The sequence below is a fragment of the Sinocyclocheilus rhinocerous genome, unplaced genomic scaffold (assembly GCF_001515625.1).
Source record: "Sinocyclocheilus rhinocerous isolate Xijiao unplaced genomic scaffold, SAMN03320098_v1.1 scaffold1213, whole genome shotgun sequence".
NCBI lineage: Eukaryota > Metazoa > Chordata > Actinopteri > Cypriniformes > Cyprinidae > Sinocyclocheilus > Sinocyclocheilus rhinocerous.
Genome location: NW_015625600.1, coordinates 330,109 through 353,383, shown reverse-complemented (window position 1 = coordinate 353,383; position 23,275 = coordinate 330,109). Strand labels below are relative to the sequence as shown.

The 23,275-nt window shown below is 37.8% G+C and overlaps 1 protein-coding gene across 1 annotated transcript in view; it reads left to right on the top strand.

Moving 5' to 3' along the window:
- myo3a (myosin IIIA) overlaps positions 1-21,848 on the top strand; it is a 78,634-nt gene extending 56,786 nt beyond the window's left edge. The window contains exons 18-34 of the mRNA XM_016576120.1: positions 3,036-3,246; positions 3,509-3,656; positions 7,195-7,348; positions 7,926-8,014; positions 8,582-8,711; positions 10,748-10,833; positions 12,046-12,087; positions 13,605-13,676; positions 13,855-13,935; positions 14,030-14,235; positions 14,603-14,714; positions 14,790-14,952; positions 15,677-15,800; positions 16,557-17,700; positions 18,785-18,929; positions 21,496-21,587; positions 21,679-21,848. Coding sequence (XP_016431606.1) covers positions 3,036-3,246; positions 3,509-3,656; positions 7,195-7,348; positions 7,926-8,014; positions 8,582-8,711; positions 10,748-10,833; positions 12,046-12,087; positions 13,605-13,676; positions 13,855-13,935; positions 14,030-14,235; positions 14,603-14,714; positions 14,790-14,952; positions 15,677-15,800; positions 16,557-17,700; positions 18,785-18,929; positions 21,496-21,587; positions 21,679-21,723 — 3,044 coding nt within the window. The 3' untranslated portion in view covers positions 21,724-21,848. The remainder of the gene's footprint in view (positions 1-3,035; positions 3,247-3,508; positions 3,657-7,194; positions 7,349-7,925; positions 8,015-8,581; positions 8,712-10,747; positions 10,834-12,045; positions 12,088-13,604; positions 13,677-13,854; positions 13,936-14,029; positions 14,236-14,602; positions 14,715-14,789; positions 14,953-15,676; positions 15,801-16,556; positions 17,701-18,784; positions 18,930-21,495; positions 21,588-21,678) is intronic.
- The last annotated feature ends 1,427 nt before the right edge of the window (positions 21,849-23,275 follow it).

Genomic DNA, 23,275 nt, shown 5'->3' with positions numbered 1-23,275 from the left:
AGCACCCGCTGCATTTTGTTCAATCCCCACTGCTTGTTGTTCAGATATTTCTAGTGTTCTGCCATGATCAAGCAAAGCCTTTAGTGTCAAGTCTGGTTCTCTGAGTGCTTTTCTACGCAGCCTGGATGAAGTACAGCTTTGTATCAACTGTGCCTTTATCTCACAGTCAACATCGGCAAACTCACAGTCTTTTGCAAGCATTCTGAATCTAGTTTGATACGCATCTAGTTTTTCTCCAGGTTGCTGCACAGCCTTTCTGAATTGATAGACAAGGTACTGCGTATTCTTTTTAGGAGAAAAATAGCCATTTAGTTTTGTTTTTGTTTCTGCATAGCCATCTTCGTCTGCTGCAAACGTGTCATAGATGTCATGCACGCGTTCACCAGCGAGGTGCAGGAACAGCGCTTTCTGTCTAGCATCGCCAGTAATGTTCATAGCAACAAGAACGTTTTCAAAACGTTGTATCCATTTATTCCATCGAGTTCCTACCGAGCTGGGGTCCGTTTCTGTGTCAAACGGATGGGTGCATGATTCATCACTGATTGCATGGCTATGGCTTTTTATGTCAGCTGTGTGCACTCACTCACGCACAGGCAGGCTTTCATCAAACGCTTGAAACACGTGCTGAGATCGCATTTATATCCTCGTCGCCATTGTAGTGTTTCTCGACGTCATGACATCTTTCACATACATGTTGTAGAGACGATAGCAGACAGGAATACTGGAACACTAACAAACTTTTATTTTTGCCGCATTACTTGTGGTTGCATACTATCATATGCCCTACATGGGAGGGGCGTCGCGTCCTGTGTCGTCACAGGTCAAACCAAATACATTACAGGAATCATAAAGTAATCAAACTAAACAAGAACAGGAAAAGGACCATAAAAGGAAACACAGGAAGAACTACGGAGACAAAATGGGTCCAAAAGTCTGACATTTTTTGCCCCCTCCCGGAAGGTGCGTCCTCGCACCGTAGATACAACAGAGGGAAGGATGGGTGTGAACTTGGGAGGAGGCTCAGGAGGAGGACGGACACCCGGGAGGGGGCCGGCAGACAGAGACCATGGGGGTGACTAAGGAGAGAGGAGCCAGGGAGGAGACAGGAGGGGCATGGAGCAGGAAGAGCCAAGCTGGACCCAGGCCACAGCCATTACGATGACCCATGGTGGAGCCTCCGGGCTCTCAGGGCTGCCCTCGGGGATCAGAGCCCACTCCTGGCTGGACTGGGAAACGGGAGCCCCCTCAGGGCTGGACGGGACCAGCGGGTTGACAAAGGAGAGAGGAGAGGGGGCAAGTTGACCTCATTGATCGCGGCGGTAATGGGCTCTCTGTCATCGGTGGGCTCGGGCTGATGCTCCGTACCGCAGGGAGATGGTGGGCTGGGCTCTGGGTCAGGAGTGGATCTGGCGAGATCATCCTCGGGAGAGACAGTGAGAGGCGATCCGTTTCTCGCCAGAATCCACTCCACAAATGCGGGGAAATCCTCTCGAGGACCATCTTCGGATGACGGCGCTCTGCTCACAGTGTTCCGCGTCGTCCGGGTAGCTGGTGGTGCTAGCTAACAGCCGGAACAGTTTTGTATGGTCCTCGAAAGATCTGTCCCCCTGCTCCAGCAGGAGGAGGAGGAATTCTGGACGGGTGAAAGGATCCATAAGGGGAAACACAATGGAAACAAAAACACTGAGAGAAAAAACAGAAACAAAAATGGCGGGTAGACACACGGAGTTATCTGTATTCGGTCGGGTCTTCTGTCACAATCCGCTGGAGCACGGGCACGAGGAAACGAGGAGACGTGGAGACTTCACAGAACGAGAGTTTTTTAACACAGGGCAATCAGGGGAACACAGGTGCATGGAATCATAAAGTAATCAAACTAAACAAGAACAGGAAAAAGACCATAAAAGGAAACACAGGAAGAACTACGGCGAGGCAAAACGGGTCCAAAAGTTTGACAAAACGTTTCTGTTGCAGGAAAAAATATATATATTGTAAGGCAAGAGACAGCAGTTTAATTGAAATAAAATAAAATATAAATATTAAACTTGGCAGCTAACTGAAGTAAATGCAGTAAGTTGAAGCTGAATAATTAAAAGTACTAAAATCAAAACTGTAATACAAATAAATCAAAACTATATAAAATTATTAAAAAACAATAAAATTGCTAAAAAATTTACTAAAATTAAAACTGGAAACATAAAAATAAAAGTTAATTAATGTTAATAAATACTATGGTAACATAATAAGGCCCCATTACTTAATGCATTAATTAACAATGAGCAGTGCATTTGTTACAGTATTTATTAATCTTTAACTAACAATAAACAACTGTTTGTTTTAGTTCATGTTAACTCAGGTCCGTTAAATAATATTAACAGATGCAACATTTGATTTTAATAATCTTTTAGTAAATGTTGTAATTACATTAACTAAGATTAATAGTTTCGGTCCCACTTTATATTAAGTGGCCTTAACTACTATGTACTTACATCAAAACACAATAACACAATAAGTGCATTGTACCAAATTATTAATTTAAATGTAAGTACATAGTAGTTAAGGCCACTTAATATAAAGTGGGACCATAGTTTCTTTATAAGTTAACTAATGAAGTTAACTAATGTTAACATATGGAACCTTATTGTAAAGTGTTAGCAATACGATAATAGTATACAAATAAAATCAAATCTCAGTACATTTATTTCCTATAGTAGCGAATGGGTTTTCAAATTAATTTTAAGGTAACGAATTTGGCTAGATACTAAAGCTAACCAGTACTTAAGAAATTAGTTTGTTGTTGTGTTTTTTTTTTTGTATTATTGAGATACTATTATATATTTTATTTCTATTTTAATTAGTTTGTTGTTTGTTGTATACAATTTTGCTGCAGTTTCGTGAGATGGTAGCAAAACTGGTGTTCTGACTTGTTACTTGTACTAAAAGTGTATTTTAAAATGTATTCAGTAGAAGTGGCATGCAGTTCCTATATATCTAAATAAGCACATTGTTATGTTTCTATGTGTTTGTATGTTCAGCTGCATCGCTGCTGTGTATCCGTGCGGATGAGCTCCAGGAAGCGCTGACCTCTCACTGTGTGGTCACACGGGGCGAAACCATCGTCAGGTCAAACACAGTGGAGAAGGCCATTGAGGTACGGGACGCCATGGGCAAAGCTATCTACGGACGCCTGTTCAGCTGGATCGTCAACCGCATCAACTCTCTCCTGAAACCAGACAGCCAGTCAGGGTAAGAGAGAAGAGAGTCTTCTCAAACTGTGCTCAGATTTGTCAATATTTCAACAGTTGCAATCAAAAGTCTCAATATGAACATTGTGCATCAAATTCTTTCAAGACCACCATCCAAGAGAGATGCAACTTTAGAACATATCCTAATTTACCAGAAACTAGAAAGAAATGGTTCCATCCAATGTGTTGATGTGTGAATGACAATCATTTTTTAAAATCCCATATAACATTTTTCTTAATTCTATCCTTGAATTTCTCTCCAGGGAGGAAGACAAAGGTCTGAACATTGGTATTCTGGACATCTTTGGCTTTGAAAACTTTAAGAGGAACTCTTTTGAGCAGCTCTGCATCAACATCGCCAATGAGCAGATCCAGTTCTACTTCAACCAGCACGTCTTCGCCTGGGAACAGGTACATCCTGCCTCTGATAAAGTCATTCTATCCAATCTTCAATGGTTTGGGAGCTGTTCTATGCCTTTTGGGAGCATTTTTATTTTTCTTCTTCAGCACAATCTTATTTCCATCTAAATGGTGGTAACACTTCATCATTTATTGTATTACAGTGTTGTGAGAAATGGAGGGAAGGGGATTCGAATATTCAGTTTTCGCAGACAAGCATGGCAATTCCCCAGACTGACGGGGCTAACTGTAGCCTTGAGGGGGAAAGTGATTTAGTGCCTCTAAACGTTTGCGACTAACCCACATTAGTGCCTTCATAAATCATCTGAAACAAGGGTTACGTCAGTTTGCTAGGCAGTTGCTAGGGTGTGCTAGGGCGTTGCTATTTGGCAGCTAGGCGTTAATATAATAATAATAATAAAAGTATAGTGCTTTGCAATGGCAAGCACCACTCACACTTATTATTATTATTATTATTTTGTATTAATTCATTAATTAATTAATTTTATTTTTAATTTTTTTCTAAGTGACGATTCTCATAAATTCCCAAAGATTCCTATTAGTTTAATACAGTATTACATTAACTATTAATATTGTCACATGTCATTCAGTTTGGACTTTGTTTTCCTCTTGCACCATTCCCCTGCATTGTGTTAACTGTGTCATTCTGCTCAGGGGCCCGTTCTTCGTACGTCGCTAACTCAGTTAGCTGGATTTGATTGGTGACGATTTGGCATGATCTTGGATTATGAATGTGTGAATGTGAAGTGAAGTGTGGCCAAGTATGATGACCCATACTCAGAATTTGTGCTCTGCATTTAACCCATCCAAGTGCACACACACACACCGTGAACACACACCCGGAGCAGTGGGCCATATTGCTGCGGCGCCCGGAGAGCAGTTGGGGGTCTGGTGCCTTGCTCAAGGGTCTCACCTCAGTCGTGGTATTGAGGGTATAAGAGAGCACTGGTCATTCACTCCCCCCACCCAATGTCCGTCCTGAGCGCTCTCTCATCCCCATCATGAGTAGACACGCCCCTTACTGCCGATTGGCTACAAGTTTGTTTTGGTACTCGGCCCGACCCACCTTTAATTATCCTTGTTTGGTCTGTGAATTCAAGTTCCTGTGCTGTGATCAGCAGCAGCTGGATGCAATAATCGCATGCCAATGTGCATTGGCTCGTTTAGTTTACACTCGAAGTAGATTGGTCCCTCTAAGCGAGATCCCAATTCGTCGGTCATCCGACGTGACGTCTCTGTTCCCTCCTTCAGGGAACGAGGATTACATACGTAACCGAGACGTTTTAGTCTGTCCGGTCTCGTCTGCTGCCTGTGTGATGGAATACCTGTTTGTTGGATTGCCTGTGTGTTGGATTAAAGACTGTTGGAAACCTTCTTCTTCATCTTTGTGCGTTTAATACAGCGTAGCTGTGACAAATACAATTATTCGGTTTTTTTTGTTTTTTTTTAAATCAGAATAAATTAAAAGGTAGTAAAACATACCACTATAAAATATAAACACTTTATCTAAATGTAAGTATAAACAAACAAACAAATAAATAAATACATTCAGAAATGATAAAGATTATTTATTTGTTTATTTACTTTATACTAATGAGATTTTGGGAGAAAATGTGCTTAATTTTTTTTATAATCTTTACTGTATACAGTAAAAACTTTGTCATATTATTATTTAACATTGTTTAAATAATATACATAGTAATGAGATTTAGATTTTTATTACACTAATTAGAGTACAGTTTCTTCTTCTTCTTCTTCTTCTTCTTCTTCTTCTTAATAATAATAATAATAATAATAATAATAATAATTTTGGAGTGGAATTTGACCCAGACATTGAGCTTTACCTGTAAAATTTATTCATAACCTATTTGTTGATTTGTGTTCTCCATATTATTATTTCTACTTGAAGCACTCAGGAGTATGGAGTATGGAGCCTGAAGTAAACATTGAAGAGTGTGTTTTCTGTGTTTTCTTTTTTTTTTTGCCTGTGTTACTTCAAATCTGATGTTTTTGCATCCCTGAGGCTTGTATGTCAACAGCAGTCTTACTGTCCCTAAAAATGAGGTTGTTCCCTGTTCGCAGGATGACTTTACCCGCGGCTAAAAGCTCAAATCTACACCAGAGATTGGATTTCTCGGACAAGCTTCTGTATGTGTGTTGATGCATTTCACCAGTGAATAATTTAGGTCCATGTGTGTATTGTAATTTATCAACATGGCAGTCTAGAGACAAGACAGACATTACATTTGTGCTTTGGGTTGAGTGCTCTGCTCACATGAAGTCATTGTGTAGCAGCAGGAATTGTCTGACACACTGTGCTCAGATTTAGGAGGTTACGGAGCTCCAGGCATCAGCTAGCAGAAGTCAGCAGTGTTGTTGGGAGCTTACAAATATGTGTGGATAGATGAACAGAATTACTTTCCCCAAGGAGAAATTCAGATGCAAAACAATAGCAGCATCGAGCATAAAGGTCACAGAAAACATCACATTCAGAGACATAGTGTAATCAAACTAGACATTTCAAAATATGAATGCATTGTCCTGATAATAAGGAGTTTTCTTTTGACATTTCATGTAGAATTAGTCTCGCATGACCAGAATTTGGACTATCAGAATCAAACCTTGTCCATTGGAGCTTATTCTGGCCAAAAAACGCCCAGTTAGACAGGAAGAGACTAAATAATTGACGTGGATAGTGACCAATTGCAGTTTAATTAAATTTTTTTTTTCATTCTGTTTTGGGAGCAAGAAATGAAAGAAACAGCAGTGTCGGTCTGCATGGACCAAATGAAGAAATGTTCTGCAAATTGTCATTTTTACTAACTAAATACTGATAGTTTTACATCTACACTAATGTTCAAAAGTTTGGGGCCAGTATGATTTTTTTTCCAGGTTTTTAAAAGAAGTCCCTTTCACTCACCCAGGCTGCATTTATTTTGTATAAAATACAGTAAAAACAGTACTATTATTAAATAGTGTTACAATTCAAAATAACTGTTTTCTATTTGAATATATTTTAAGATGTAATTTATTCCTGTGATAGCAAAACTGATTCATGTGGATAGTGACCAGTTGCAGTTTATTTATATTTTTTCATTCAGTTTTGGGAGCAAGAAATTAAAGAAACAGCAGTCGGTTTCAGCATCATTACTCCAGTCTTCAGTGTCACACGATCCTTCGGAAATCATTTTAATGTGCTGATTTGCTGCTCAAGAAACATTTCTTCTTACTATTTTATTTTATTTATTAATTTATTTTTAGGAATCTTTGATGAAAAGAAAGTTCAAAGAAACTTCCACGACATTCTAATTTATTGAGATGCACCTGTATATATAAATCATTTGCAATGTTATAAAAGTATTTACTGACACTTTTGGTGACTTTATTTGCATCCTTGCTGAATAAAAAGCATTAATTCTTAAAAAAAAAAAATAACCTCAAACTTTTGAATGGTAGTTGTATAAATCGTTCAGAGATTTGATTCCAAAAACCTCATGAAAGTTCATCACATCATTTGGTTTCTCTGCAGGATGAGTATCTGAACGAAGACGTGGACGCTCGAGTGATTGAATATGAAGACAACCGGCCGCTGCTGGACCTGTTCCTTCAGAAGCCCATGGGCATGTTAGCACTACTGGACGAGGAGAGTCGCTTTCCTCAGGCTACTGACCAGACCCTCGTCGGCAAGTTCCTCTCAACATCTGACCTTCTCCCTGAAACATCATAGAGCTTTTAGCTTTAGTATTGTTCACCTGGTGTCTTATGACCAGGGATACTTACACTGTCTCTCTCTCACACACACACACACACACACACATGCACACAGACATACACTCAGACCCACAAGAACAAGGGGGAGGCTGTCATCAAACATTTACTGGCATGCTACGTTTTCATCTGCTTTCTCTAGAGGACGCTCTCAATGAAGTCTTTGACTGACAGCTGAATAATTCAACATGCCAAGACTAGACGCCTAGCTGTTTTTCCATGACTTAGCTTTATTGCTTTATACTGAATGAAACGGATAGATGGATTCATTCATGTGTATCTCATGTTATCACGAATGGATGAATGAATTAATGAGGGTTGGGTCAGTGAACGAACAAATGTATGAACAAATGAGCAAATGTATGAATGACACAGATGATGAATGGTTAAATGTACAAACTAAGTAAATTATTGAATGAATGAACTTGTGAATAGACGGGTGTGCGAATGAATTCATTGTAATTAACAAGCAGTTGTCTTTTGTTCATTCAGAGAAATTTGAGGTCAACTTAAAATCCAAAAACTTCTGGAGACCAAAGAGGGTTGATCTGGGCTTTGGAATCCATCACTACGCAGGCAAGGTAGAAATATTTTATCAATATTTATTTATGCATCTTTTTCAAACATACTACAGAAACAAAGATATGAAAGAGAATGAAAGGGATTGTTTACACAAAAAAGGAAAATTCTGACATCATTCACACACATAAAGGATCCAAACAGAGTTTTCACAGCAACGCCATTGAAGAACCATTTTGGGTTCCCCAAAGAACATTCTATTGAACTGTTCTTAAAAGAATGATTTTTTGTATAACTGTGAAGAACTTTTTAATAATCTGAAGAACCTTTTTCCACTATAAAGAAATTTTTTGTGCAATGGAAAGGTTCTATGGATGTTTACTTTGACTTACTTTCTTCTTTCTTCTCAAAAATGTAATATTTTAAACAATGTTGGTAACCAAGAAGTTTTTTTGTCCATTGTATAGAAGAAAAAAATCATTTCTCATAATATCCATTCTTTTGTATGTGAGGGTGAGTGAATGATGACAGAATTTTTATTTTTGGTTCAACTAACCCTTTAAACCAAGTTCATCTGTGAGAATAATAGTCTATTAGATGCAAATACATCTTGTTTCTCGTGTGGTTAGGTGATCTATAATGCCAGTGGTTTTCTGGCTAAGAACAGAGATGCTCTGCCCGCTGATATTGTTCTTCTGCTGAGGTCTTCAGAGAATGAACTGATCCGTAAACTGGTTACTCACCCGCTCACTAAAACAGGTTTGCTTTAACTTTTTACGCTGTACAAATATTTAACGCCTTTGGTTTATCTACCATTTTAGATGCTTCAGTTTCTGTCCATTTGTATTGCTGAGGAACCCACAAATCTACACACATTCATCCAGACATGCACTTATAAAGCTTTAGGTCTGTGTCTCATTAGCCCTCTCTGTATGAGACAGATTTTCTAAACAGTGACCTCTAACAATGTGTCGGTCAACCCAATCACTGTGTAATTACCTCAATCAATTACACATTTTTGCCATTGTGCTGCCAAAAAAAAAAAACATTTTGAAGAACATTTTGTTGCTTTGAGTAGATCCACCAGTTTCCACGACTTTAGTTGTGGACAGCAGAGTCCTGCAGTGTGATTACTTTTCATTGGCAAAGCAAGAAACAAACAAAAAGTCCTGAAACACATGGACCCGTAGATTAGGATAGGCGATACATCTGTCGATATTTATTGGAAAAAATAAATCTACAATATTGAAAATAAACTTTTGAGTCTGTATATATACATGTCATTTAATAAAAGCTATCATCAAATACAAACTTAAACTCAAAGGTCTTTATAACAAACCTCCAAAATAACAAAGTTTGCTTAAACTTGAAGTTACTTATTGATCATTCAAATTATGATAGAAATACATTGCTGTTGACTAATGTGTCAAACTTACTTCTTAAAAGTAGCAATATAATACAATATAATATAATAATTAATAAAACGGTTAGTTCTAGTCCTTTATTCTGATTGGTCAACAGCTGTATTTTATTCACAATAAAGCAGGCTATGACTGCTTCACTCAACAGTTCTGTGTATCACTGCGCAACAACCCTTAGCAACCATGTATTATGTATTTCACTCCCCTTCCCCAGTTAAAGAAACTCTTCTCATATGGGAGATAGGTAGATGTGTGCAGGTGTCTGTGTGGAAACCCACAGTTTCCGAAGTGCGGAGGGAATGTTACTGTAGTTATTAGTTTTCTGTTTGAGGTGTTTTATTGTATGTCCGTCAGTTTACACTGTAATGACGTTTGCAATCTCACGTTGTGCCGTGAATCGGTCTGTTTTAAAGTAAAAGATGGAAAGCACACGATTTCCAATAAACTATCAAGAACTGTTTAAATGGAGCAAATGCCACATTATCTAAATTTCATCCAAATAGAAAAGTAGTCCCACTTAAAATGACACGTTGCAGCTCAAAGAACACTTTTTAGTATAAACAAATTAATATTAGTGCTTTAACAAAAAATACAAATTGTACATTTCTGCTTTTAAACCCTCTAGTCAACGTGCGCCATAGACTATCATTACAAGCGCACACATTTATCCTTTAGACTAAGGGACAAGTGACGAGGGTTGCTAACAGTATGACACAGATGCCATTTATAGATCTTAAGTTGTTATTAAACCAAAATATTCTTCTAACTGGTGCTCCTCTACATGACCCACTAGAGAAAGCAATATTACTGTAGTCTGATTAAGCATACATCGCATGAGCAGCCAAATGATCAGTATAATCACATTCTATTAGATTACACTGCATTATAGGCCACACCACAATGTCACAGAATGGAAATGACAGTGCAAACACCATCCTGTCTGAAACGTTAAGCAGGGATGTTGATCTATTGGTCAGAGCGAATGTGTGTAGTACTCTCTCTAGAAAAGAAAATGTGCTCACTCCCATGTGATCTGATGTGATGAATGGAGGTCGTCTGACTGACACAGCCGATTACGTCCAGTAAAATTCACTGGGGATTGTTTCCAGGAAGTCTGCTGGGATTTCAAATCTAGGCTTCATTTGTTAGGCTTTTGTTAGCTACTTGACCATTGTGAAGATTATTTATCTGTCAGCACTGACCTCTAAAGACCATATATCTCAGTGCCCTTGAGATGGTTAACCTTGCAATAAATGGTAGATTATCTTTGAAGGACATGTGATCAAATCTAATGAAGTATCAACAACAGATTTCTAATGTGTGTGGTTATCGCATTGAGAGCAGATATTTCCCCTGACCTCTCTCTTTGTGCAGGTAACTTGGCTCACACTAAGGGCAAGGCTGCTGGCTCTGCTCGTATGGGCACACAACAATCACAGCGCACCATTAACTTTGCCAAGGTACGTTGTTTTGCCCACTTCTCCTCTCTGTACTACAGAGCTCCTAAGGGGACATGGTAATAGAAAAAAAATGAGACAGAAGAACATTATATTTTGTTATATTTCAGCGCAAAGCATTGCATTCTCCCGATAAAAATAATACAATTCACAAAATTTAGTGCTTTTGTGAGCGAATGCAAAGTTTCTCAGGGAATGCAATTGTTTTGCGAGAGCACGCACGCAAAGTTTCTCTGGGGAACGCAATAGTTTTGCAAGAAAATGAAAATGTTTTGTGAGTAAATGCAAAACTTCTCAGGAAAATGCAATAGTTTTGTGAGCGAGCGCAAAATTTCTCGGGGAAATGCAATAGTTTTAGAAGAGATTGCAAATGTTCTGGAGCAAATGCAAAGTTTCTTGAGCGAACACAATAGTTTGCAAGAGAATGCAAATGTATTGGTGCGAACGAAAAGTTTCTCTTAGGAACGCAATAGTTTTAGGAGAAAATGCAAATGTTTTGGAGCAAACACAAAGTTTCATAGGAAACGCAATAGTTTTAGGAGAAAATGCAAATGTTTTGGAGCAAACACAAAGTTTCATAGGAAACGCAATAGTTTTAGGAGTGAATGCAAAGGTTTTGGCGCAAATGCGAAGTTTCTCGACAGAACGCAAATGTTTTGTGAGCGAGCGCAACATTTCTCAGGGAAACGCAATAGTTTTAGAAGAGATCGCAAATGTTTTTGAGCAAATGCAAAGTTTCTTGAGGGAACACAATAGTTTGCGAGAGAATGCAAATGTTTTGTGAGTGAATGCAAAGTTTCTCAGGGAAACGCAATAGTTTTAGGAGAGAATGCAATGCATTGAAATATAATTTTTCCTCCCAACTCATACGTTTTTCCATCACCATGTCCTCTTAGCAGCTCTGAATTGTTCTGTTATTGTTACTGTACATTTAAGACTTCCAAATGTAAATGACTTCTGTTATGATTGGCTAACCTCACTGCATGTGAAATTAGCAACAAGAAGTTGCTGAAGTTGCTAGGTGTTGATGTATAAATGTAGGCATTCATAAGTTAGTTAGGCTTATGGTTATGAGTTTTTCTTTGATAGGAGCATCAGTACTTTCACTTTTTGGAATTAACTAAATTTCTTTCTTTTTATCTCTCCATCTCTCCACACTCCATACCCATCATTGACTTTTCCATTCCTCCTTCCTATAATGTCTTCTGTCTAAAGTTGGAAGGTCTTATGTTGTTCAGTACTGTATCATTCACTGAGGTAATGATCCTGTAGTATTTGTGCTGTACATTAGAGACATGCTCATAGAGGATAGGCGCCTTTTGCGAGCCAACACTGTGCTCACATTTTCAGTGTATGTCTGCCTATATGTGGGTCTTTCTCAGAAAAAGGTGCTTTTTATCATTTCATTCGAAAAAGTTACCTCTGAACTTTCAAGAAATATTTTTTATTACCTCAGGCCCAAAGTACCAGGACCAGACCAATGTACTGATAACCATTTGTAGTAATACATGTGGTACACCTGAATTATATAGAGGGTGATATATAGAGGGTGCACAAGCTGCAAAAAGTTGTAACTTGCTACTGTTACTTTAAAGAGATATTTCTATCTGTACACAAAGACAAAGCAAGCACCATCAGGGCAACACACATGACACTAAAGTAATGCAATAAACAGCAACTAAATAACCGAAAGTGTAACACAAAACACCTCATGTACATTACTGATAACAAAAATGAGAAGAAACGGAACTATTATGGGTGATTCTGTAAAAGATACTGAAAATATATTGAAATGTTGTGTTTGATGAGGTCAATAAACAATGAAATACTGATAAAGACTGAAAGACAAATTCACAGTTTGGTCAAAAAGAAATTAAAAGGGCTTATGTCAGCATACCTAAATGTGCATATTTTGAAACATATTTTAATGACTTATTTTATGAAAATCAAACAATTATCTAGTAAAATTTAGTTTTGTTCAGTCAGTTAGATCTATCAAATAGGCTAATGCAGCAAAGGTCTGTTAATTGCATCAGTAATCATGGAGAGATACGCTTGGCACCATTTCCTGAAAATGACCTATGTTTGTGCGAATGAAAGACTATCTTCTCATGTGACCCTACCAGCTGTCTAATGGCTAATGCTTGTGTAGACTGACTGATTTACAGCTTGATTAGTTCATATAATACACATTAGAATTGAGTGTCCCTGTGGAATTAAGGAGAATTGCCTTCATGTGTTTATGTGCAGTTGCATTTCCAAGTTGTTGTTTTTTTTGCATTAAGTTTATTTTTCCTAATGGAATTATTAAGAGAACACATGAGCTACTTAGAGCTCACATTCAGTTTGCACTCTGAAATGAGTGAGGGTTTTCAACATATTGAACTGATGTCTTTGATGAAGACCTGCATACATTATCATTCGTTTGCATATTTAAGCATGCTGTCTTTAGAAAATTTCACATGAAAGATTCCATTCATTTTAGCCCACGTAAAATAAAAGCACCTGTGTCAGTGTGATTCTGCTTTATGTTCAATGTTGAAACACCTTGATTATATAACCTGGTGAAATATTCATGGCTGTTTTAAAGAAGGAATTTGGCCCTATTGATGATTGGCAAAAGTGCCACATAAATTAATGCTTGTTAGATTGCTTTGCTAATAAATCCTGCAGTTAATTTCATCTATATTATTCCTTTACAAATTAAAAATAAATAGTTTTTATGCATTCAAATCAGACTGTCTTATCACAATCTTTATGCATTTCTTTTTCAGTCTTCCTCCCGGAAATTAACTCCCACCCATGACAAATCAATGCTTGCCTTGCCCGTTGACACTGTACAAACGGTGATTGTGTGTTTACCCTGACCTTTGGCTTTGTTATAAAACTTTTCTCCAAGAGGCAACATGCATACATTTATTATAAACAGATAATTTTATGTTTATAAAAAAGACCCCAATATCCCTTCTGTCAATTTTTATGACCACAAGTTTTCAGCATGCTGAATGTTTTGTGTTTGCAAAGGCGGAGAGCACGGGAGACACCACACATCACCCCAGAGAGACCACCAACATGAAGACTCAAACTGTAGCCTCTTACTTCAGAGTAAGACTTTTGAAGACATAATAATGAAAAGAACCAATAAAAACCATCAGTCTCATGTTCACAGTCTTGCTTTATTTTCAACTATACTTTGCAGTATTCTCTAATGGATCTGTTATCAAAGATGGTGGCAGGCCAGCCTCAATTTGTGCGTTGCATAAAACCCAACAATGATCGTCAAGCCTACAAGTTCGACAGGGAGAAGGTTCTGATTCAACTACGCTACACTGGTATTCTAGAGACAGCTAAGATACGCAGACAGGGCTACTCTCATCGCATTCTCTTCAATAACTTCATTGAGAGGTTGGAGAGATACTACGTATTACTGTAAATCCATGTGCATGAACCCCTTTTCCACCTAAATGGTGTTTATATTAGTGCTGGAGCCAATACTCTGCCAAGGGACCTGTCTCATAACTGGCCTGTTTTTCAAATGATTTGAGAAATGGTCTTTGGTCTTAGTTTTGAAAACGTATATTAGCATCCAAAGTAACAGCCATCAAAAACTGGCAAGAACCACATTTTTGTCTGTGGAAATGCATAGAATGTACCACCACTTCCGATACCGGCACTCGTACATTGCTGGTGGAAAAGAGATTGCCTCCTTAGTCTATAATTTCTCAGTTGTTATGTTTAGTGTTGCCTTTTACTAACCATTGGTCTATTTCAGGTACTCTATATTAGCATTTAGAGCCAATGAGGAGCCACCAATGAATCCAGAGACATGTGCTGTTATTTTGGAGAAGGTCAAACTAGAGAACTGGGTTCTGGGCAAAACAAAGGTTTGTGAATGAAAGGCATTAATAACCGCTGTTGTTGTTCAGCAAACTTCATAAGTCTGATGGTTATGTGTTCAGGTCTTTCTTAAGTACTATCATGCAGAGCAGCTGAATCTGATGGTGAGGCAGACCACAGACCGGATTGTTCTAGTCCAAGCATATGTACGAGGCTGGCTGGCATTCAGACGATACCGTTTGATGCTGGAAAAGAGAGAACAAAGTGCTGTGGTGTTGCAGTCAGGTAAGCTCATGCTGTTGACTAGATGTCAAAATTACATTTTAAGTGATGTATCGGTACTTTTACTCCGCTATTTTCCTCTGTTTGTGGTCGTTACATGCTTATTTTAATTTTATTTTTATCCATCAACGTGATTGGATAGAGTAATAGGTCTCGTGACTTTCGTCAAATCGGTCTAGCGTGAGGGGAAGCCCCGGCTTAGCGTGCGCTGAGGCCGAGATAGAGTGAGCTAAGGCCGGGCTAGCGTGAGCGGAAGCCCCGACTTAGCGTGCGCTGAGGCCAGGATAGAGTGAGCTGAGGCCGGGATAGATTGAGCTGAGGCCAGAACCAATCTGCACCTTATTGATGACCCGTGGCTTTAATATACTGCATCTGTGCCAACGCGTGACGTAATAAAACTGCAGCTCGTTAATAAACGGGGTTTTTTTTTAATCCATTTTATACAATCCGCCTTCAATTAGCAAGTGCAAAGGTATGGCATGAATTTGCCATCCTTCTAGAACAATGTGCATTTTTGTTAAAATTGTAACATAAATTATCAAGTTTAGTTATTTTTTATTTCTTTATTGCAAAATGATAAAACTGGCACCACACACTACATTTTTTGGAAGGTAATGGTACTTTTACTTGAGTATATTTTTCAGTACTCTTTCCACCACTGGAGGATACTGTATTAAGTGAGTTTAGAAGGCAAAGACTTACACTAAATCATGGCCTCTTCATACAGTGTGCAGAGGATACCTGGCAAGGCAGAAATACAAGGAGTTACTAGATGAGAAGATCAAAGCTGCTGCAAAGATCCAGGCCCATTACAGGGGACACAAAGAGAGGAAAAGCTTCAAGAGGAAAAAGTAAGTCCTGTTCTTCTTCTAGATGATTTTATCTTCTTACTTGTAGATTTTAGACTGTTTAGAAATAAAATCCATCATTTTCAATCAAAGGTCCATCAATTAGAGGCCATTTTAAATTCTCCGTCATCAAGCACTTTGTCCTACTGGTTCCTTGTTCTTCCAAGCGTTGTCTTCATTTTCTTGGTTTAAATCTAGCTATCTAACAAAAGTATATGCTGACCATAACATTAATACTAAAGTCCTGCAAGACCATTTTTTCCAAATTCGCAAGATTAGTTACAACAGCTATTCCAACTTGTGTTGGTATGAAAAGGGAGAAGGTGTAAAGTGATACGAGAGACACCAGTAACACTGGGATATTGAACAACCTTGAAGGGTCATGAAGGTCATTGGTTTAAGTCCTGGCTGAGTTAGTGTAGCTTGCACGTTCTGCCTCGCATCCTGGGGTGCTCTGGTTTCCCCGACAATCCATGCAATGCATGCGGGATAGGTGAATTGGAGACATTACATTTTCCATAGGTGTGAAGGTGTATCCATCTGCATGTAGTGGACTAGCCACCCAACCAGGGTGTTTCCCTGGGATGATCTCCAGCATCCCAGCAACCGTATATTTGACAAGTGGTTTGGAAGGTGGATGGATGAATATACTGAAATCTTAGAGTGCTTAATGCTGCAATTGACCAGTCAGAGCAAGGTACACATAGAATCAAGAAGTCAACAGTGCTATGGTGGTATAAACTGAATAATTTTACACAGGGAAGCCATGCAGAAGGAAAAAGCTGAGAAGACGGAAGAAGTGGTGGAGGCCCCATCAGAATCAGAAGGTCCAGTTTCAGAGGAACCTCCACAGGAAGGAGGTGAAGTGGTAATGGATGATGCTGATGAAAAGGCCGCTGTGGTCCTCCAGAGCAACTACCGAGGTTACAGAGAAAGGAAGATATACAAGGAGCGTCGGGAATGGAATAAGACCTTGACCGGGGAAGAGCTGGCCGTTTCCTCATCCACCCCTGAAGAAGCCACTTCTGGAGAAAATTTGGATGTTATACAAGAGGAAGTACAGGAGAATATAGAGGAAGAAGGGAAGGAGGCTGAGGAAGAGGCGGCGAGTGGAGGAGATGAGAACAATGAACAGGAAACCAAGGCAGCCACTGTTATCCAGAGCAACTTCAGAGGTCATAAAGAACGTAAAAGACTCCAAGAGGAGGGGAAGATGCCGGTTAGAGGGAAGGAGACAAAGAGTCTTCCAGTTGATGAGGAGCTTCCTATTCCAGATCCACCACCTCCAGAAGAACTGATGGAATTCACTGAGGAAATGGAACAGGAAGATGAGACCCCAGCTCAACCACCAGGAGAAGATGAAGAAGCCAAAGCTGCTGTGGTTCTTCAGAGCAACTTCCGTGGCCACAAAGAGCGTAGAAGACTCCAGGAGGAAGGCAAAGTCCCCAAGAAAAAGACAAATGAAGATATGGTTAATCCAGATGCTTCAGAACTAGACATTTCTCTTGAGGAACTTCCACCACCTCCATTAGAATTCGAGCAAGACAGTCAGTCTCCAGGGACAGATGAAGAACATGCTGCAACTGTTTTACAGAGCAATTTCAGAGGACACCAGGAGAGAAAGCGATTGAGAGCAGAGAGAGAAGGAGCCATTGGGAAAGAACAAGAAATGGCACAAGAGGCGGAGGAGCAGGAGAACGAGGAAGCTCTGGACATCACAGATGTTCAGCTGGAACAGAAGGGGGTAGAAGAAGAGGAGGATTCTCGGGCTGAGGAAGCCCAATATGATGAGGAGCAGGCAGCCATTAAAATGCAGAGCAATTTTAGAGGTTACAAAGACAGAAAGAACCTGAAAGCTACATCACAAAAACAGGATGAGGAAGTGGAGTCGCTCTTCAAACAGGTGATTCCTTTTTTTTTTTTTTATGTAGGTTTACCCACAAATGACAAATCTGTCATCATTTAATCACCCGGATTATCAATCCAAGCCTGTATTTCTTCTGTGGAACATAAAAGGTGAAATTTAGATTCTACAAAAATGAAAAAGAGTTGTATTGGTTGGCTACTTTTGTGATGCTTTTTTTGTAATTTTCTTTGTACTGTATGGAACAGAGCAGCATGAACATTCTGCCAAATTCTGAGTGTAAATGATGACCTTTTATTTTTCAATGGACTAATCTGTCAAAGAGTAGCATCATAGCATGAGACTTGATTTAAAGGGGTCCTATTATGCTTTTTCACTTTTTCAACTTAGTCACTTGTTTCAAGTTAGTCTGTAGTGTTGCTGTTTGAGCATAAAAAGATCTGTGAAGTTACAAAGCTCAAAGTCTAATTCAAAAGGAGATTTTAACACAAATCACTTTTCAAAATCTACAACGAACGACTCGTTTGGACTACAACGCATATTTTTCGGGATTTGTGATATCACAAATACCGACGAATGGGACGAGACCTGGTTGAGCTGCATTAGAGAAGGCAGTGAGTGTTATCACTAAGAAGGAAACACGCTAGCTTTCCAAAGGCAGACAAACTTAGAGTGGTTACAATCATCCGGGTTTAAATGGCGCTCAAATTGATTTGATTTTGACGCAATATTTACACTGAAGCTCGCAGGCGGCTATGGTAAGGGGCATGACATTTCCCCGACCAGGCGCCGAGTGCTGCCAGTCACAACACACACTGACCCAGCTAACCAATCGCAGCACATTTTGTATTTCAGAAGGCGGGCCTTCATTTGATACAGGAACTATTTGAGCCGTTCATGCCAGACTGGGGAGTGAGGTGTTGTAATAATGTAAAATATGTGAAAAATAATGTGTTTTTCGAACAACCTAGTATGAGAGCCTGTTCTAGTACACCCCCAAAACAAAATCAAGACTTTGTAAAAGAGCATAATAGGACCCCTTTAAGATATGCATTCTTTGCCTCATGAATTTTAAGGTTTTTACACAAAATTCAGTTGATGACATTTTTTATAACCTGCTCAGGTAACCAATGCCTCTGAAGATTACTTATCACTGCAGAAGAAGTTAAATGAAATCATCCTTGCCCATCAGCTCAACCCCAGCAAAAATGGAATGTTTGTGAAAGGACAACCTATGAATGGCTACATGGGCTGTTACCAGCCACCAGGTAAATGTCCTTTATGAATTATGTCCATTCATGTCTGAAGTCTTTGTCATTTCAATCGTTCTCCCCCCATGTTTGTTGACACTTCAGTATGCTTTTAAAAAGTGCACTTTGAAATGTCAAATTAAACGTTTTACTTTAAAGTACATTTTAAATCATTGTTTTAATAATCCTTTGTCATGCTTTTAAGAAGCACACTTATTTTGATGTCCTGACTAAGCACATGTGAAGTACTTGAATTATCATTTTAACTGTAATGAGTTATTTAGTATTATAGTCAGTTGGACTTTTTTTTTGCTGTATGCTAAAGGGTAGCTTTGGTTATTTTCAAAGTTGGATTAATATAGCTGTTTTTAAGATTGAAATAGCTTGTAGTAAGAAAACTCTACCTTATTTAAACTCCTACAGTATACTTTTTTGCTGTCAATTTGACAGTACTGATCTTATCAAAAATTGGATGTCTAGTGCCACAACATGCAAATTGGGCTCAACAAGATGTGTCATCATAAAAATTCCCCCAGCTGAGCAGATCTGCTGTTCATTTGATTTTTGTTGCGATATGTCTAATTACTTTTGGGAGGGTAATTCTCGCAGATTCTATTATTCCTGATATGCACCTTGTGTCTAAATGAAACCAGATTATTCTGTCAGCAGTGATTATGGTTTCCGTGTTGACAGATATGACCTCCTGATCTGTTTTCTTCTGTCACATAGTCTTAATCTCATCTGTGAAAGCTGAACTTCTACAAAATCTTGCTAAAGGGATTACATTTGCTGTCATCTGTCACATGTTTATTAATGATTTATTGTCATTGTAAAATGTCTTTGGAAGCTCCAAAGTCATAATAAATAACCTTAACCAGAGTCTTTCTGTGTGGAAACAATTATTATTGTGCAATTATTATTGTTTCCACATACAATAAGTGGCCTTTGAATGCCAGTCACATTTCTATGTACATGAAAGGTCTTTAAATGCTAATCGCATTGCATGCAAAAGTGCCCCAGCAATTACAGCAAACATTAATATAAGAGCTGCAAATTGGCTTTTTACCTCTGAGCAATCAAGAATTGCTGATGACCTTTCAAGAGACACATTCAATAAATATGACCAACTCTCCAGCCGTACCCGCTGGTCCTGGTGGACAGTGATTCATTTTCTTTACACTGGACCTTTCTACATGATAAACAGTGCTTGAGTTAGCAGATATTATTCAAATAAACCAAAGGTCATTTTTGTACCTTTTGGTGTTGATCACTAAGAAAAATCATATTTGACAAAGAAGTATTCTGTATCAAAGGCATTCCAGGTAACACTCTTTTTTGAGCATTACACTTTTTTGAGGTTGCACTTAAAAATAAAAAATAAATACTTGTATTTAAAGTGTACTTATTAAGAAAGTACTGGTAACATAAGGTAACTATAGGTTAAGTTTAGTTTTAGTGGTAGCTTAAGGGTTAGTACCTACTTAATATTACCCAGTTTTTGTAATTATTATAATAAGTATATAGTATGTGCATGTGAAACAGGACTAAAATGGTGCTACCAATTCTTTTTAGACATCATAGGTGCATATAAAAATATGTAGGCCTAAATTTAAGATTTATGTATTTTATGTATTCACTTATCCATATTTTAACCTCATCTCCTACCTCATTTCCATTGTGAAAACAATTAAATGTATTCAGTTAATAAGTATTAACTGAATATATTGAATTGTTTTCTCAATGTAAATATGTGTGCTGATTTTAAGTAATTTGATTCAATGCATTCTGAAAATATTATTTATGAATTATGATTTAATGAAAATCAAATATATACAAATAGATAATAATAAACCATGAATTTTTTTAAGTACAGAAATTTTACCTGTTTTTATATGACTGACAAAAATTAGTCTCATTAAGTTTATTAGTTTGTTTATTTTTAAATCTGTAATCCAAATGGATGGAAATTTTATATGCAATTCAAATACATATCATATTACAAAAATTTGATCTGAATATTTTTTTGAGTTGATGGTGGACGAAGGAAGATAAATGAGAGTAATTATAAATGTATTTCCTTTAGTAATGAGACTTTAGTAATAAGACAATTCCATAGGCCCGACGAGGGAGAAGGGGCCCGGAACACAATTTTTACTGAGGGTATATGCTGTTCAGGGGGCCCAGAAACCATAGCGGCGCCCCTGCTAGGGTTTAGAACAGAGCTTCATTCTCATTCTTACTTTTTCATGTCTGTGTCAGTATAGGAACATGCTTTGACTAGTAGGGCATTTCTGATTGGTTGTTAGTGGATAATTACAAATGGCGAGGCCCAAGGGTTAAACCATGCCGTATGGTTTGTTCGATAAGAACAAAGGGGTCAAAGGTCAGCTGGATGTTGTGTAGCTGATCCTGTGTAGCAACGGGGCTCCCCACCAGGGATCTATTTGTTATATTCTCTTTGCATAAGAACACATCTTGAACGGGTTTAAAAGTATTGAATTCAAGGTCAAATATCACGATGCACTGTTTATATGTTGATTGGTTTTTCCTGTTGTTTTTCACCTTTTATTTTTCTGATCCACAGCCGACACAAAGCAGTCACGAACGTCTCGCCGCACACAACAGCCAAAGACCCTGAACACACCAGAGGACGCCACATACTACACACTCATTCACGTGAGTCAGCATCACACAATGACACTCACTTTATCTAAGGATTTTCTGGACTTCAGCTTTAATGATCTTTCTCATGCCGGGTCTTTTCCAGAGGTCTGTCCAGGAAGATAAAAGGAGGCCAAGAAAACAAAGGTAAATCAATTAGAAGACATGTTATACTAAACAAAAATGTGCCCTCTCCTGTAGCTGCTTTGCAGACAGAATGACAAAAGCTGTGTTTGGAATGGAATACTAGTGTACCACATATTGCATATGACACACTAGTATTTGAAAACAGTATGTGGTTTGCTATGAAATCGTACCCTATTTATTTCACAGGTTATGTATTGTCTCAAAAATGCAACCGTTCAACCTTACACTTTCGTATGCTCACCAAGGCTGCATGAATTTGATTAAAACAGTTATATTCCAAAATATTATTACAGCTTACAATTTTCTATTGTAATATTTTTTAAAAAGTAAATTATTCTTGTGATGGCAAAGCTTAATTTTCAGCATCATTACTCCAGTCTTCAGTGTCACATGATTATTCTAATATGTGACCCTGGAGCACAAAACCAGTCTTAAGTCGCTGGGGTATATTTGTAGCAATAGCCAAAAATACATTGTATGGGTCAAAATTATTGATTTTTCTTTTATGCCAAAAATCATTAGGATATTAAGTAAAGATCATGTTCCATGAAGATATTTTGTAAATTTCCTACTGTAAATATATATCAGAACTTAATTTTTGATTAGTAATATGCATTGCTAAGAACTTCATTTGGACAACTTTAAAGGTGATTTTCTCAATATTTTGATTTTTTTGCACCCTCAGATTCCAGATTTTCAAATAGTTGTATCTCGGCCAAATATTGTTATATCCTAACAAACCATGCATCAATGGAAAGCGTATTTATTCAGCTTTCAGATGATGTATAGATCTCAATTTTGGTTTTGTGGTCCAGGGTCACATATGCTGATTTGGTGCTCAAGAAGCATTTCTTAATATAGTAATTGTACTGCTTAATATTTTTTGTGGAAACCGTGATGCAATATTTCAGGACATTTTGATGATTAGAAATTTCAAAAGAACAGTATTTTTTAAAATATATTTTTTGCAACAATGTAAAAGTATTCGCTCTCATTTTTGATCAGTTTAATGCATCCTTGCTAAAGAAGTTTTAATTTCTTAAAAAATAAAATAAAATAAGAAATCTGACCCCAAAATTTTGAATGATATAGTGTAAACTTTGCATTTCACATTTTATTTTTGTACTGTTACATTTATTTTTGTATAATCCATTAATCCATTGTCTTTATTTTGGTGGGTCTGAACTGATAAAGAGGCAAAAGAGAGATGTTAACAATCAAATCAAACACAGGTCTTGCATAGTTATCAAGCTATGCATAGTGAGATAAGATATTCTATGTTGTGTACAAATTAGAAATGTAATATGTCTTCATGGGTATGAACATTTGCATACTTGCACAGTACAAAAACCTTAAAAAATAATACAGGTGGTATTACACTATTCTGCTCCTAACATAGCCCATACAAATCTGCCAACATTGGATATAAAGTTAAATCCTAACACACACATGAATTGTGTCATATGATGCTGCTAAAAAGAACATTATTTTGTGTATTTGGTGTAATGAAATGTGTTTATGCGGTTTAAGGTAAAAAAAAAACACATTATTTTCCA